Here is a 12,406-nt window from a genome sequence, read left to right on the forward strand (position 1 = left end):
ACATTTTTTGGGTGTTGAGCACAGCTTTGAAAAGTATTTTTCCCAAGTTGGGAGCAACTTTAAGGTGTAAATCACACATTCTGGGTCTTGCATCCAGCTGTGCCTCTGCTGGGTATCCCATAGGTGCTGAGGGGGTAGGTGAGGTTATTTACACTTGGGATGTCCTGAAGAACTCTTGGAAGCTGCGTAAAGTCTCAAAATCAGGGAAATCCTCTGAAAAAGGGGGAAAATGGAGCCACTGTGTAATTATAGACCTGTCAGCCTAACTTGGCTTCCCAGAAAGAAAGAAAGTACATCAAATTATTAAATAATCAATTTATAAGCACCTGCGAGATGATAAGGTGATAAAAATCAGCCAGCACAGATTTGTCAAGAACAAATTGTGTCAACCCAATCTAATTTCCTTTTTGACAGGCTTAATGACTGTGGATAAAGGGGAGGCAGCAGATGTGATTTATCCTGATTTCAGGAGAGTGTTTGCTACTATCCTACAGCAGATCCCCATAAACAAACCAGGGAAATATGACCTAAGAAAGGCCACCATAAGGTTTATGCAAAAAACCATTAAACAAAAAAAAAGTCAGATAATTCCATGTCAAGCTGGGAGGATGTTTCAAAAGGAATATTGTCCTGAGTATGGCATTACTCAGTATTTTCACTACTGACTTGGATGATTTCATGACTGTTCTGGCAGGGCTGTAAGAACCTTCAACACCAGGGTTAAGAATTCAAAACAAACTTGACAAATTGTAGAACCAGGCCAAAATCAACCAAATGAAATTCAATGCTGGCAAATGGGGACTATTTTTTTCAGTAGGAGGAATTGATGCAAACTGCTCTGAAACTGGAGTGGCTGGGCAGTGCTGCAGGAGAGGGTCTGGGGAGTGCTGGGGATCATGAACAGACTGTAAATCAACAATGCCATATTGCTGCCAAAACCCAAACAATTCTCCTTTGGGGATGGAGCAGATAGAGCTTGTTACATGTGTAAACCCCTGGAGGCAATCACTTTTCCCTACTTGGATCCAGAAAAGCTTCAGCTGGAGCAAGGAGTATCCAGTTTCCAGCAAATATGTCTTAAAAAGCTGCAAAAAAAAATCTTCTGAGAGAGTTGGACAGAATTAAACAAACGCTTGTCAGGGGCAGTCAAGGCACACAGAGGTGACCCCAAGGAAGGAAATGGAAGCTGCTCTCTGGAGGCCCTCTCCACGTGGTTCTGAGTGCTTTTTTCCACCTAGATTTTGATTTATCTCAAGCCAGTTCACCCAGGGCTCACCCCACTCCTCACCTCCATCAGCAGCTTCCACCCAGCACCTCACCAAAAGGCCAAAGCCTCATGGTGGGAGAGGAGATGCTTGATGAAAGGACAGAAGGGAGAAAGAAAGAAGGGGAGAAACATTTTGTGTCTGCTACTATTGCTGAGCAGAGTGTACCCTCTCCAGTAGCATCAGATAGGGTTTACCTATCTGGATTTACCTATCTGGAGGGTAAATAGGATTTACCCTCTCCAGTAGCATCAGATGCTCTTACAGTTTGTGCAAATCTATATCCATGCCTGACCACTTGCAGCATCCTGCCCTTTGGTGATTTGGCTTGAGCACACTCAGGATGATAAATCCAGAGTGGTTTCATGGTATATCCCCCCTTGTACCTCACACATTTCCAATAGTGGGGAAACTTCTGCAGAATTTTAAGAGCAGGGATCCCCCACTGCACTGGGATCTACAGCAGGACAAAATCCCACTTTGAAAGAAAAATATTCTTCCAACTAGATATAACTCAGCAAGCTGGTTTGGCTGGGCCAAAAAAGTCACTAAAGAGTCCCCCATCCCTTAAACTCCTGTTGTGATTATCCACAGAGATGCCAAAGCTCTGAGCTTTGCAGGTAGGTTTTCCTGGATCCATTAATTGCTCTATAATTGGGGAGTAAATGGTAACTGGTGATTTCTGTCCATTACAGCAGAGTGGGAGCTGCTTGCTCAGTAATTCCTCTTAGCACAGACTAAACACAATTAGCCATTAATCTGCAAAACGCTGTGATTATGATCCAGTTGTGGGGAATTGATGGGTATTTGTGGTTTCCATGGAGGTAAAGAGCAGCCCAGGTGAGCCAGGTGCTTTGCAGTAGACATGCCATCATTCAGGATTTGCATTTTTAGGACAATTTTGGGTGTCACTGCCAGCAAGATCCAAGATGATGCAGAGCTGTCTGGACTCACACCACTGGATGCAAGGATGGGGAGACAGGAATGGGAAGGACAGTGCCTGAAGAGTGGTGAATAATTAAACTTCTGCCACTCAGGAACACCTGCTTTGCACAGCACTTTGAAAACACTGATTGGGAATGGAAAAATGGGATATATTCAGAATAACTGGTCATCCTGAAGTCAGAAAATGAGTCTTAGAAAGGGTCTCCCAGAGCCTTGTGTGTGTTTTGGGATTGAGCTGGAAGAAGAGCTAGGCAGGGACAGGCAAGGGAATCTCTGGAGCCTTTCTTCCCATGGAAGACCCCACAGCAGGAGCTCAGCTGGGATTTTAGACCTTGTCTGTCTGCAGCACCAGGGGCAAACACATATTAAACTTTTAACCCAGCAGGCTCAATCCAGACCTGGAAAGGGGATGAATCCCATGGCAGAGCTGTGAGGATGAAGCCAGCTGGGGTGAGGATGCTCTCACTGGCAATTTGAAAAGGAACCATGAGGAAATGTTTCATAATTTTGACACCACCTTCACCATTTTGCTTTAGCGAGAACTTTGTTTTCCTTTGTAAGAAGCAATCTAGCTTTGAAAAATTCTATATTCATCTCTAAAAAAGTAAGACAAGTATTTGTATTAAAAGCTGGAGATTGTTGATTTCAGCAAGTTATGGCTTTTTTTTTTCCTACTATAATCATAGATATGCATTTTTGAGACAAGTTTCAGTAAGTGTCTGGGTGTTAGCACATATTTTCTGTTTCCAGAAATGTTCAGTATTGTATGTGCTTTGCACCTCAGAAGTGAGTCTGCCAAGTCACTTAGAGAATGTAAGCAAGTCTTCCAGGGACTTCATGAAAATGGGCTACCACTGACAAAATACAAGAATCCACCAGCAGAGTCAATCCCCCAGCCAAGCACGTTTCCTTAATAAACGCTCAGCACCTGCTAGAAATTCCACAATGAATAAAAACAGTAAAATAATATTAATAATAATTTAAAAAGCTATTTACCACATGTCATTAACAGAGAAAATATTTCCCCTAATAAAAGCTCAGAAAAGTAGATCTCAGCTGTCACTGGTAACAGCACAGGGGGGTTGTTTTGTTTGTTTGTTTGTTTGTTTTTAATTAACAAAAAACAAATACCACAGGCTCACTTAAAGAAACAAGTGACTCCAAAAAGTTCTTTTCCTTTTACTTGTCCTTGGAGGTGAGTTTTAGATATATTAGACTTTTTAACCCATCAGGCTCGATCCAGAGCTGGAAAGGGGTGTGAGGGCATGAATCCCATGGCAGAGCTGTGAGGATGAAGCCAGCTGGGATGAGGATGCTCACACTGGCCCTGCCCGAGCCCATCTGATGCTGTGTGGGCTGCAGGGCAGTGGAACAGAGCAATTTGCAAAGGAACCGCGAGGAAATGCTCCGTCCCCCTCAGACCACAGGAGCTGCTCACTCATTGTGACCCCTCTTCAAAGCCCACTGAGCTCAACAGGAGTCTTTGAAAAGGACTTGCTCAGCCGTGACAATAAGATGGGAATGTGTTTCAGGGGAGAATAAAGGGCTGGAGCATCGATCTCCAGGAGAGTGGAGTTTACTGGACACTCCTGAGCAATGCTCATACCATCAGGGCTTGTGTCTCCACCTTTCCTGGCACAGCTGCCTCCAACACAGGCAAAGCACCCCAGAATATGTAAATCTGATCCCTAAGTCTGACCAGTCTTGATTCTAATCACAATAATCTCATCAAAGCAGGGAATTGTGGGCAATTCCTGAGAAGGAAAGGCTGTGCTGCCTGGAACACAGACTGGCTCTCTTCAGGAAATGCCAAAAATCTACTAGAAGGAGCTGTTGCACTTCACAGGAGCAACGTTTAGAACTCACAAATATCCTTTCTTTTGCTTTTTAAACTCTCCAATAGCATCAGATGCTCCTGCAGTTTGTGCAAATCCATATCTATGCCTGACCACTTGCAGCATTCTGCCCTTTCGTAATTTGGCTTGAGCACACTCAGGATGATAAATCCAGAGTGGTTTCATGGTATAGCTCGCCTTTGTACCTCAAACATGTCCAATAGTGGGGAAACTTCTGCAGAATTTTAGCAGAATTTTAGTGTTGGTCTGTTTTCTCTGACACCACTTTTGTGATTAGAGCTCAAATCCAGGGATTGATTTCTGTACCTGGCTCTGCCATCAACCCCTTTCATGATCCTGTGGAAACCATTTAATCTTTCCTTGCATCAGTTTTCCAGCCATAAAAAGGCAGAAAACTTCTTGCTCACTGTCATTCTATTTCATTGGATCCTTTGCTTCCCAGAGCTGGGACTGAATTTTTGTATCTGGGTATCACCCACAAACGGAGTCCACGTGATTATGGGGCTTTCTCTTTCATTTAAATATAGATAAATAACAATTAGAGAAGTGGACGCACAAGGGTGACATTCCCAGTGGGAGGTTTGGAACTAGATGAGATTTAAGATCCCTTCCAACCCAAACCATTCCCTTATTCTACAACTCGCAGCCCTGTGCTTGTCTTTTAGCCACCCACTGTCGCAGACATCTTTTATGAAAAATCCTTTCTTTAGGATTTTTTCTCCTGAGAAGCTTAGAGGCCTCAGGAACAAAATGTAAACAATGGTTATTAGCTTCTGTGGAATGCAACAGGTGGATCTGGGATTGGTCTCATGTGGATGTTTCTAATTAATGGCCAATCACAGTCAGCTGGCTTGGTCTCTCTGTCCGAGCCACAAGCCTTTGTTTTCATTCTTTCCTATTCTATTCTTAGCTAGCCTTCTGATGAAACCTTTTCTTCTACTCTTTTAGTATAGTTTTAATATAATATATATCATAAAATAATAAATCAGCCTTCTGAAACATGGAGTCAGATCCTCGTCTCTTCCCCAATCCGAAAACCCCTGTGAACACGGTCACAACCCACAACTGTGTTTTCCCATAATTTCTGTGAATAGCTCATTTTTTTTCTCAGCTTTGCTTTCTATTGGATTTTTTTTTTTTTTTTTATCACTCCCTTCACTGTGAGCCACACCACGGAGTCAAAAGCCACCGAGATCTCTTGCTGGAGTGCAATGATGTGACAAATAGAGCTGACTTCTCTCCTGTCCCTGAGCCACACAGCACTCCCAGCTGCACCACCTCGGGTCTCACAGCAGGCAGAGCTGTGAAGGATTCAGGACAAAATCATCAGCAGGGATTTTGCTGGTGGGATCCAGGGTGTGCCAAGGCCAGGAACCAAGCAAGGATGAGGGATCAGCCCCTGGAGCAGGTAATGGCCCTGATCATAACATGCTCAGTGGGTCAGCCCTCCCCATTCCCTCTTCCTCGATCATTTTGGGCTGATTGAAGTGCTGGGGCTCCCATTGCTTCCCACCGGGAAGATTGCACTCTGCCCTTATACATCCAGCAATTTCAGCCCTTCCTGCTGACATTTTTACTTCCTTATTTCTGCGTCTCCTTAGCTCCCCTGCTTTTCATCCCCTCCCATCCCTCCACGTCCAGGCTGTTGGCAGAGCTATCACCAGCGCAATAAGGGATGGCAGGAAGGGTCCCTGTGAGTGATAATTGTGTGCCTTGGGTGGTGTGACAGAGGACAAAGCCCAGAGCTGAGTCTCAAACCACTTGACAAGAACAATAATTGTCCTGAATGGTGCTGCCTGCAGAGACTTATTGCTGTTATCAAATGAAATATCTCTGGGAAAGACAGGGAGAGAGGCAGATCTGCCTCCTGACAGGGCTGAGCACCCAGGGATCATCAGTGCTGGATGTGGCATTAGTGACAGACAGGCTGCTCACACCTGGGTGTCCTCAGAGCATCTTTCACTGAACTTGGAGCCACTTAGAAAAGGTGCCTAAGCTGGCTCAGACCCCTGGTGTAAATCCTGAGGGATCAGGAAACGCAGAGCAGAAGTTAAGGCTCTTTCCCTGATTCTATCCTGTGGAAAGTAGGAAAAATCCTGAATTCTTTTTCTGCAAGAGGGACATTTGAGCTCCTGGGTGCCTCATGTGAGATGGGAGGGGGCAGATCTTGGGAAACAAGGCAGGGCTGACTGCTTAGACTAGCATGCAGCACCAACAGAGGGATCTGCTGGCAGGGCAGCATCCCTTCAGGGACACACCATCACAGGCTGCTCACACCTGGGTGTCCTCAGAGCATCTTTCACTGAACTTGGAGCCACTTAGAAAAGGTGCTTAAGCTGGCTCTGACCCTTGGTGTAAATCTTGAGGGATCAGGAAATGCAGAGCAGAAGTTAAGGCTCTTTCCCTGATTCTATCCCGTGTGAAAACAGGAAAAATCCTGAGTTTTGCAGAAGTTTTTCTGTGAGAGACAAATTTGGTGCCTTGTGTGAGATGGGAGGGGGCAGATCTTGGAAAACAAGGCAGGAATGATTGCTTAGTCTAGCATGCAGCACCAACAGAGGGATCTTCTGGCAGGACAGCATCCCTTCAGGGACACACCATCACAGCACATGCTCCCACCCTCCCCTGGACCTCCTCCAAGCCTGCAATGCAGGTGCTACCTTCAGAGCCTCCTCCAGCAACTGTGCTGAGTAAAACAGCTCTGTCAGAGGGGGTTGGTTGGGTTTGCAAACAGGCTCAGACAGCTCTCTCCAAAGCCAGGTGACCCCTGGAGCAGAGGCTCATTGTGCTGCAGTGGCTCCTGCCTGAATGCTAATTCTGGCAGGGAAGGAAATAATCATGATGGAGACAGATCTCCAGCACTCCTTGCCTATTGTCTGTGTCCTCTGCCACCTGCTCCACCAGCCAGGGCTTCTCTGCTGCCTTTTTGTATCTCTCTGAATGCTGCTTTCTTTTGTCTGTCTCTCCCTTCCACATCTCTTTCTCTCAGTGTCTGGCAAATTCCAAGCAACAATGAAATAACATTTCTCAGGAGGAAAAAAGAGGAAAGAAGAAAAGAAGAAAGACCTCAAATCAGAGAGTCAAAGCCCCTTCAAAAGGAAGGGGAAGAAAAGGGGTGGAAAGGAAAGACAAGAGAAGGAAAGAGGAGGAAAGACAAGGGAAGCAAAAAGAGGGAAAAAGGAGGAAAGCGAGGGAGAGGAAAAGGGGAGGGCAGAGGGAGAGAAGAGGCAGAAACAGGATAGAAAAGAGTTGGTTTTATTCCCAAATGAGCTTCTCTCCCTGGAGAAGAATTAAATCCACCTGGGCCACCAAAAACACAGGACAAGCATCCTGCAGACAGCACTAAGCAAGTCAGGCCCTGCAGTGCCTTGGCACCAGCCTGAGGCTCAGCCCTGCCACCCTCTGCAGCTCTGGCTTAGGAAAACACACATTAAAGTCAAAATGGTGCAGTCACAGCACTCAGGCATCCTATGAGCAAATCCACCGGGGGACTCATCAAACCCCACTTCTCCAGTCCCAGGCACTGGCAATTTCTTGGAGCATGCAGGTAGTGTGGGAATAATCGCCATCGCCTGTCAAAACCACTCTTTTGTTGGGTTCTGCAAAGTGGCTGAGGCTGGCTGGAGTTACTTTCCTGTTCAGCCCAACTCTGCTTAAATAATCCTTAAATGGGATAATTCATTGGAATGCCTACGTGTGCCAGAGAATTCCTGACTCTAAAGGATCATTAAAGGTCATTGTTGCCTGCTAAGGCTCTTTGGACAGATATAATCTCTGCCCACCACCATGCAATTCCCCCTTAGCTTCCACCATTTTAAAAATAACACTCTAAATAAAATGTGCATCCCTCCTGAACTTCCCAGTCTGTCCATTTCTAACCTGAAACCTGAATGCTCACAGGTCATTAACCAGTAATGGAAATCAGGGAGAGATGGGAGGGAGGGAGAGAGACAAAGGAACAAATAAAAGAGCATCGGTTGGGAGGTTGCTTGTTTGCAACAGATGTAAAATGTGTGAACTGCCTGCAGTCCTCAGCCCTGCTTAATGCAGCAGAATGTGTTGTGACAAGCACTGCCCAGCGTGGAGTGGCTAAAGCCTGTAATTAGCTCTTTGACTAATAAATCATCTCACAGCAGCAGCAATGGAGATGACTCAATGCATATCCTGGAGACATGGATAAACCTCTGGAGAAGCAGGGGCCTCCATTGCACTGGGTGCTGACTGGGTTTGTCCCCAAAAGTGACATTGCTGTGGTGACAGCACTGTCATGACTGACACAGGGTCCTTGCAAGGTCCTGCCCTTCAGGTGGGGAACTGGAGGTGGGCACAGACTGCTCAGAGGGCATGTGAGGGCTGCAGGAAGGTTTGACTCAGCCTAATCCCATCCATCCTTGGATGGCATTTGGTGCAACCTGGTGCAGTGCAAGGTGTCCCTGCCTGTTGCAGACATCTTTTATGAAAAATCCTTTCCTTAGGATTTTTCCTCCTGAGAAGCTGGAGGCCTCAGGAACAAAATGTAAACATTGATTATCTGCTGCTGTGGAATGCAACAGGTGCATCTGTGATTGGTCTCATGTGGTTGTTTGTAATTAATGGCCAATCACAGTGAGCTGGCTCAGACAGAGAGTCTGAGCCACAAGCCTTTGTTATCCATTCTTTCTTTTTCTATTCTTAGCTAACCTTCTGATGAAATATTTTCTTCTATTCTTTTAGTATAGTTTTAATGTAATATATATTATAAAATAATAAATCAGCCTTCTGAAACATGGAGTCAGATCCTCATCTCTTCCCTCATCCTAAGACCCCTGTGAACACGGTCACACCTGCCCACATAAGGGGTTGGAACTGGATGATCTTCAAGGTTCCTTTTAACCCAACCCATTCTGGGATTCTGTGTTCTCACCTTTTTCCTGATCTGTTACATGCTCGCACGTGTCAGACTGTTCATATGGGGTTTTATCATCAAACTTCCCCAAAATAACCTTCACTCTCACGTTGACATCCACACCTGTCCCACTGGAAGCCCTTTTAGTGGGAATATGAGCAGGTTAAGCTGATATTGCTGCCTGTGGGTCACAGCTGAGGTGCTCCAGCCCAGCCTGAGGATGGGACCCAGAAGCAACAACTGAGTGGTGGCACCAGCCAGCCCAAGGTGAAAAATGGGCAGTCTCAAGCTACCAGCCAACCTTCTCCTGCCTGAGTTTGGAACCACAGAATCATGAAAGCTGGAAAAGGCCTCCAAGATCATCAAATCCAACCTTTGACTGAACACCCCCATGCCCACTAGACCTATTATTAAGCGTACACCTCGTTTGAACTCTTCCAGGGATGGTGACTCTTGCCTTCATCCTTCATATTTTAATGTTTAACTACTCTTCCAGTGAAGAAATTTTTCTTAATATCCAACCTGAACCTCCCCTGAACCTCTCCCAGGGATGGTGACTCCACCACTGCCTTCATCCTATTTTAATGTTTAACCAGTCTTCCAGTGAAGAAATTTTTCTTAATATCCAACCTGAACCTCCCCTGGCATTTTGAGGCCATTTCCCCTTGTCCTGTCACCAGCAGCCTGGGAGAAAAGCCAAACCCCAAGCCCACCACAACCTCCAGGTGGTTCTAGAGAGCAATAAACTCTCCCTCGAGCCTTCTTTCCTCCAGATAACCAACTCCAGCACCCTGAATGAGGTGAGAAGGGCTGTGGCAGGACCCCATGCCCCCTGGGGACAGTGCTGTGGGCACGTGTGTCCCCTGCAGCTCACCGAGGTGTTCTGGCACTGCACGCTGGAGCTGTTGAACCTCAGGGCTGGCACCCTCTGCTCGCTGCCCTGGATGTTGAGGATGCACTCGTAGCCCCGCTGGCCCGACTGGGGCTGGGGCAGGTTCTTGGCCTTCAGAGTGATGGGTTTGATCACCTCCACGGGCACCAGGATCTTCTCGGCCTGCAGCAGCTGGGGGCAGTCCTGGGGAGAGAGAAGACACCAAAGCAAGTCAGCACAGGGGTTTGCCAGCCTCAGGAAGAGTCCTGTGGTGTCCCAGATGTCTTTTTATGAAAATCCTTTCCTTAGGATTTTTTCCCCCTGAGAAGCTGAGAGGCTTCAGGAACAAATATAAACAATGGTTATCTGCTGCTGTGGAATGCAACAGGTGCATCTGTGATTGGTCTCATGTTGGTTGTTTTTAATTAATGGCCAATCACAGCCCAGCTGGCTTGGACAGAGAGTCTGGGACAGCTGCCTTTGTTATTCATTCCTTTCCATTCTTAGCTTAGCTAGCCTTCTGAGATGAAACCTTTTCTATTCTTTTAGTATAGTTTTAATGTAATATATATAATAAAATAATAAATCAAGCCTTCTGAAATATGGAGTCAAATTCTTGTCTCTTCCCTCAGCATAAGATCCCTGTGAACACTGTGACACTGTGGTGCTTCCCAACCTTCTCAGTTTGCCTGATTACAAAGCCTTTGCAGCTCCCTGGGCTTTGGTTTATTACTGAGCTACTCAAGGAGCATTCCTGGGTAGGCTCAGATAAACAAGTGAGGAGGGATTGCTTTCCTTCCTCCTTTCCTACATACCATCCTTTCCTATCTCCCTGGCTTATTTCAGCCTCCAGGACCCAGGGGAGACACCTCTGGTGCTTTCTCATACCTGCCCTGTTTATTCAGGTAATGGAAAAGCAATCATGTTCTCTCCACAGACTTAACTCGGTCACAATGCCATGATAAAAGTGAATCAAGGAAAAATCTGAGCACAATTCCTCAGTTCCCAACAGCCAGCACACCCCTGTACAAAAGGCACAGCTCCAGCAAGACCTGTTGGAACCTATGGAGTCAGGGTTGCTAAAAAGAGAATTTATTTTGGCTCAGAAGAGGAGAAAATATTCATTACAAAGATCTAGACCCAGCTGCCAAGAAACAACAGTCACAAAGAGCATGGAGACCCCTTGGAAAAGCTTCCCACTGGCTCACAAAAGGAGAAATGCCAAGTGGATGTTGCTAATGTGGTGCATCTTCATGGGTTCCTCACACAGGTGAACCCTGGGCACCCAAAGCTGCCTAACAGGTGGCTGCATTTAAAATTTCATTAATTAGCACAGCTTAATTAGACAGAGTAGACATGCTCTGCTTCTTCATAGCACAGTCAGACAGCTGCAAGATGTCCCTTTCATGGATTCTGGGGCAATATCAGCTCTTTAGGAAATTACTGCAGCCTTTGCCTGTCCTGCCCAAAGTTAAACCCAGATCCAGTTGGTTCCAGTAGAGACAGGGAATTGAAGGTGAGGGCGAGAGGAAAGTGACTGATTCAGGACAGAAGAGTAGGGAAGGGTTCAAAAGTGGAATTTATGGCTCATTGAGAGCCTGGGATCTTGTTAGAGCAGATGGTGGGAGCATCTTAGCGAAGGAAATAGCTGAGGGAGATAAAGAAATGGATCAGATGTGCAACATCTGTAGTTTCACCAACCAGAGACAGAATTACAGAGCCAACACTTAGCACATGGAGGATGTGAGCTCATCCCTGGCCAGGGGCAGGCAGAAAATCCAGTAACCACCCAATGCATCCCTGCAGTGAAGTCCAGAACCTTCGCCAGGCCCAAAGAGGATCTGAGGATCTGTCCTAAGGGGCTGCCAGACTGAGGAGCTGAGAGATGATTTTTATCTGCATTTACAGGGTGATGCTCATGGTGGAAGTGACTGAGAGCCACTGATGGGCTTAAACTGGGCTGGCACCAGAGCAGGAGAGCCAAGCACAGCCCCTGGAGCTGGGTGGAGCTGAACCACCTCAGATCCAGTGGCTCTTTGCCTGAGATAATCTGGCACAAGGCCTGGCTTGATTTGTGCTGCCAAGGCTTAACAGGCCATGCCATTAACCTGGCTGGAAGGAGGAAGGGTTGGAGGTGGAAAACCCATGCAGTACTGCAATGCAGGGATGAGCTTTATCACTGCCACCCTCTGCACTCTTGGGGGTGCAGGGCTGAGGAGCTACTCCCTGATCCAGCCCTCCCTGTCCTCACTGCTGCTCTGTTCTGTGATGGAACCTCTCCAGGGATCTCCTAAGGCTGACACACAATGGGTAAAGTGTCACTGAAGTATTTTTCTTGATAAAAGAGCAAGGTTTAACCATCTGAAAAGTCTTCCCAAGCTTGGGTCCAATGGTTCCACCATGCCGTGGCACACCAGCATTAAGGCTCCTTGCAGCTGCTCAGCACAAAAAAGTGAGGCATAATCTATAATCCTGGCTGATTTAAGACCAATAAAAACCCCAGAGAGCAAAAGAAGGAGGTGATCTAGGCTATAATAAAGAGTTTCCAGTACTGATCACACCAGCAGACGCAAACACCATTTGG

General features: G+C 46.4%; 1 protein-coding gene across 1 annotated transcript in view; it reads right to left on the bottom strand.

Annotated features, from left to right (window-relative positions):
• Window positions 1-12,406, bottom strand: part of PLXNA4 (plexin A4) — a 470,405-nt gene that overhangs the window by 82,338 nt on the left and 375,661 nt on the right. The window contains exon 9 of the mRNA XM_058804666.1: window positions 9,826-10,026. Within this exon, the coding sequence (XP_058660649.1) occupies window positions 9,826-10,026 (201 nt within the window). The remainder of the gene's footprint in view (window positions 1-9,825; window positions 10,027-12,406) is intronic.

This window comes from Ammospiza caudacuta, chromosome 5 (assembly GCF_027887145.1).
Source record: "Ammospiza caudacuta isolate bAmmCau1 chromosome 5, bAmmCau1.pri, whole genome shotgun sequence".
Lineage (NCBI taxonomy): Eukaryota > Metazoa > Chordata > Aves > Passeriformes > Passerellidae > Ammospiza > Ammospiza caudacuta.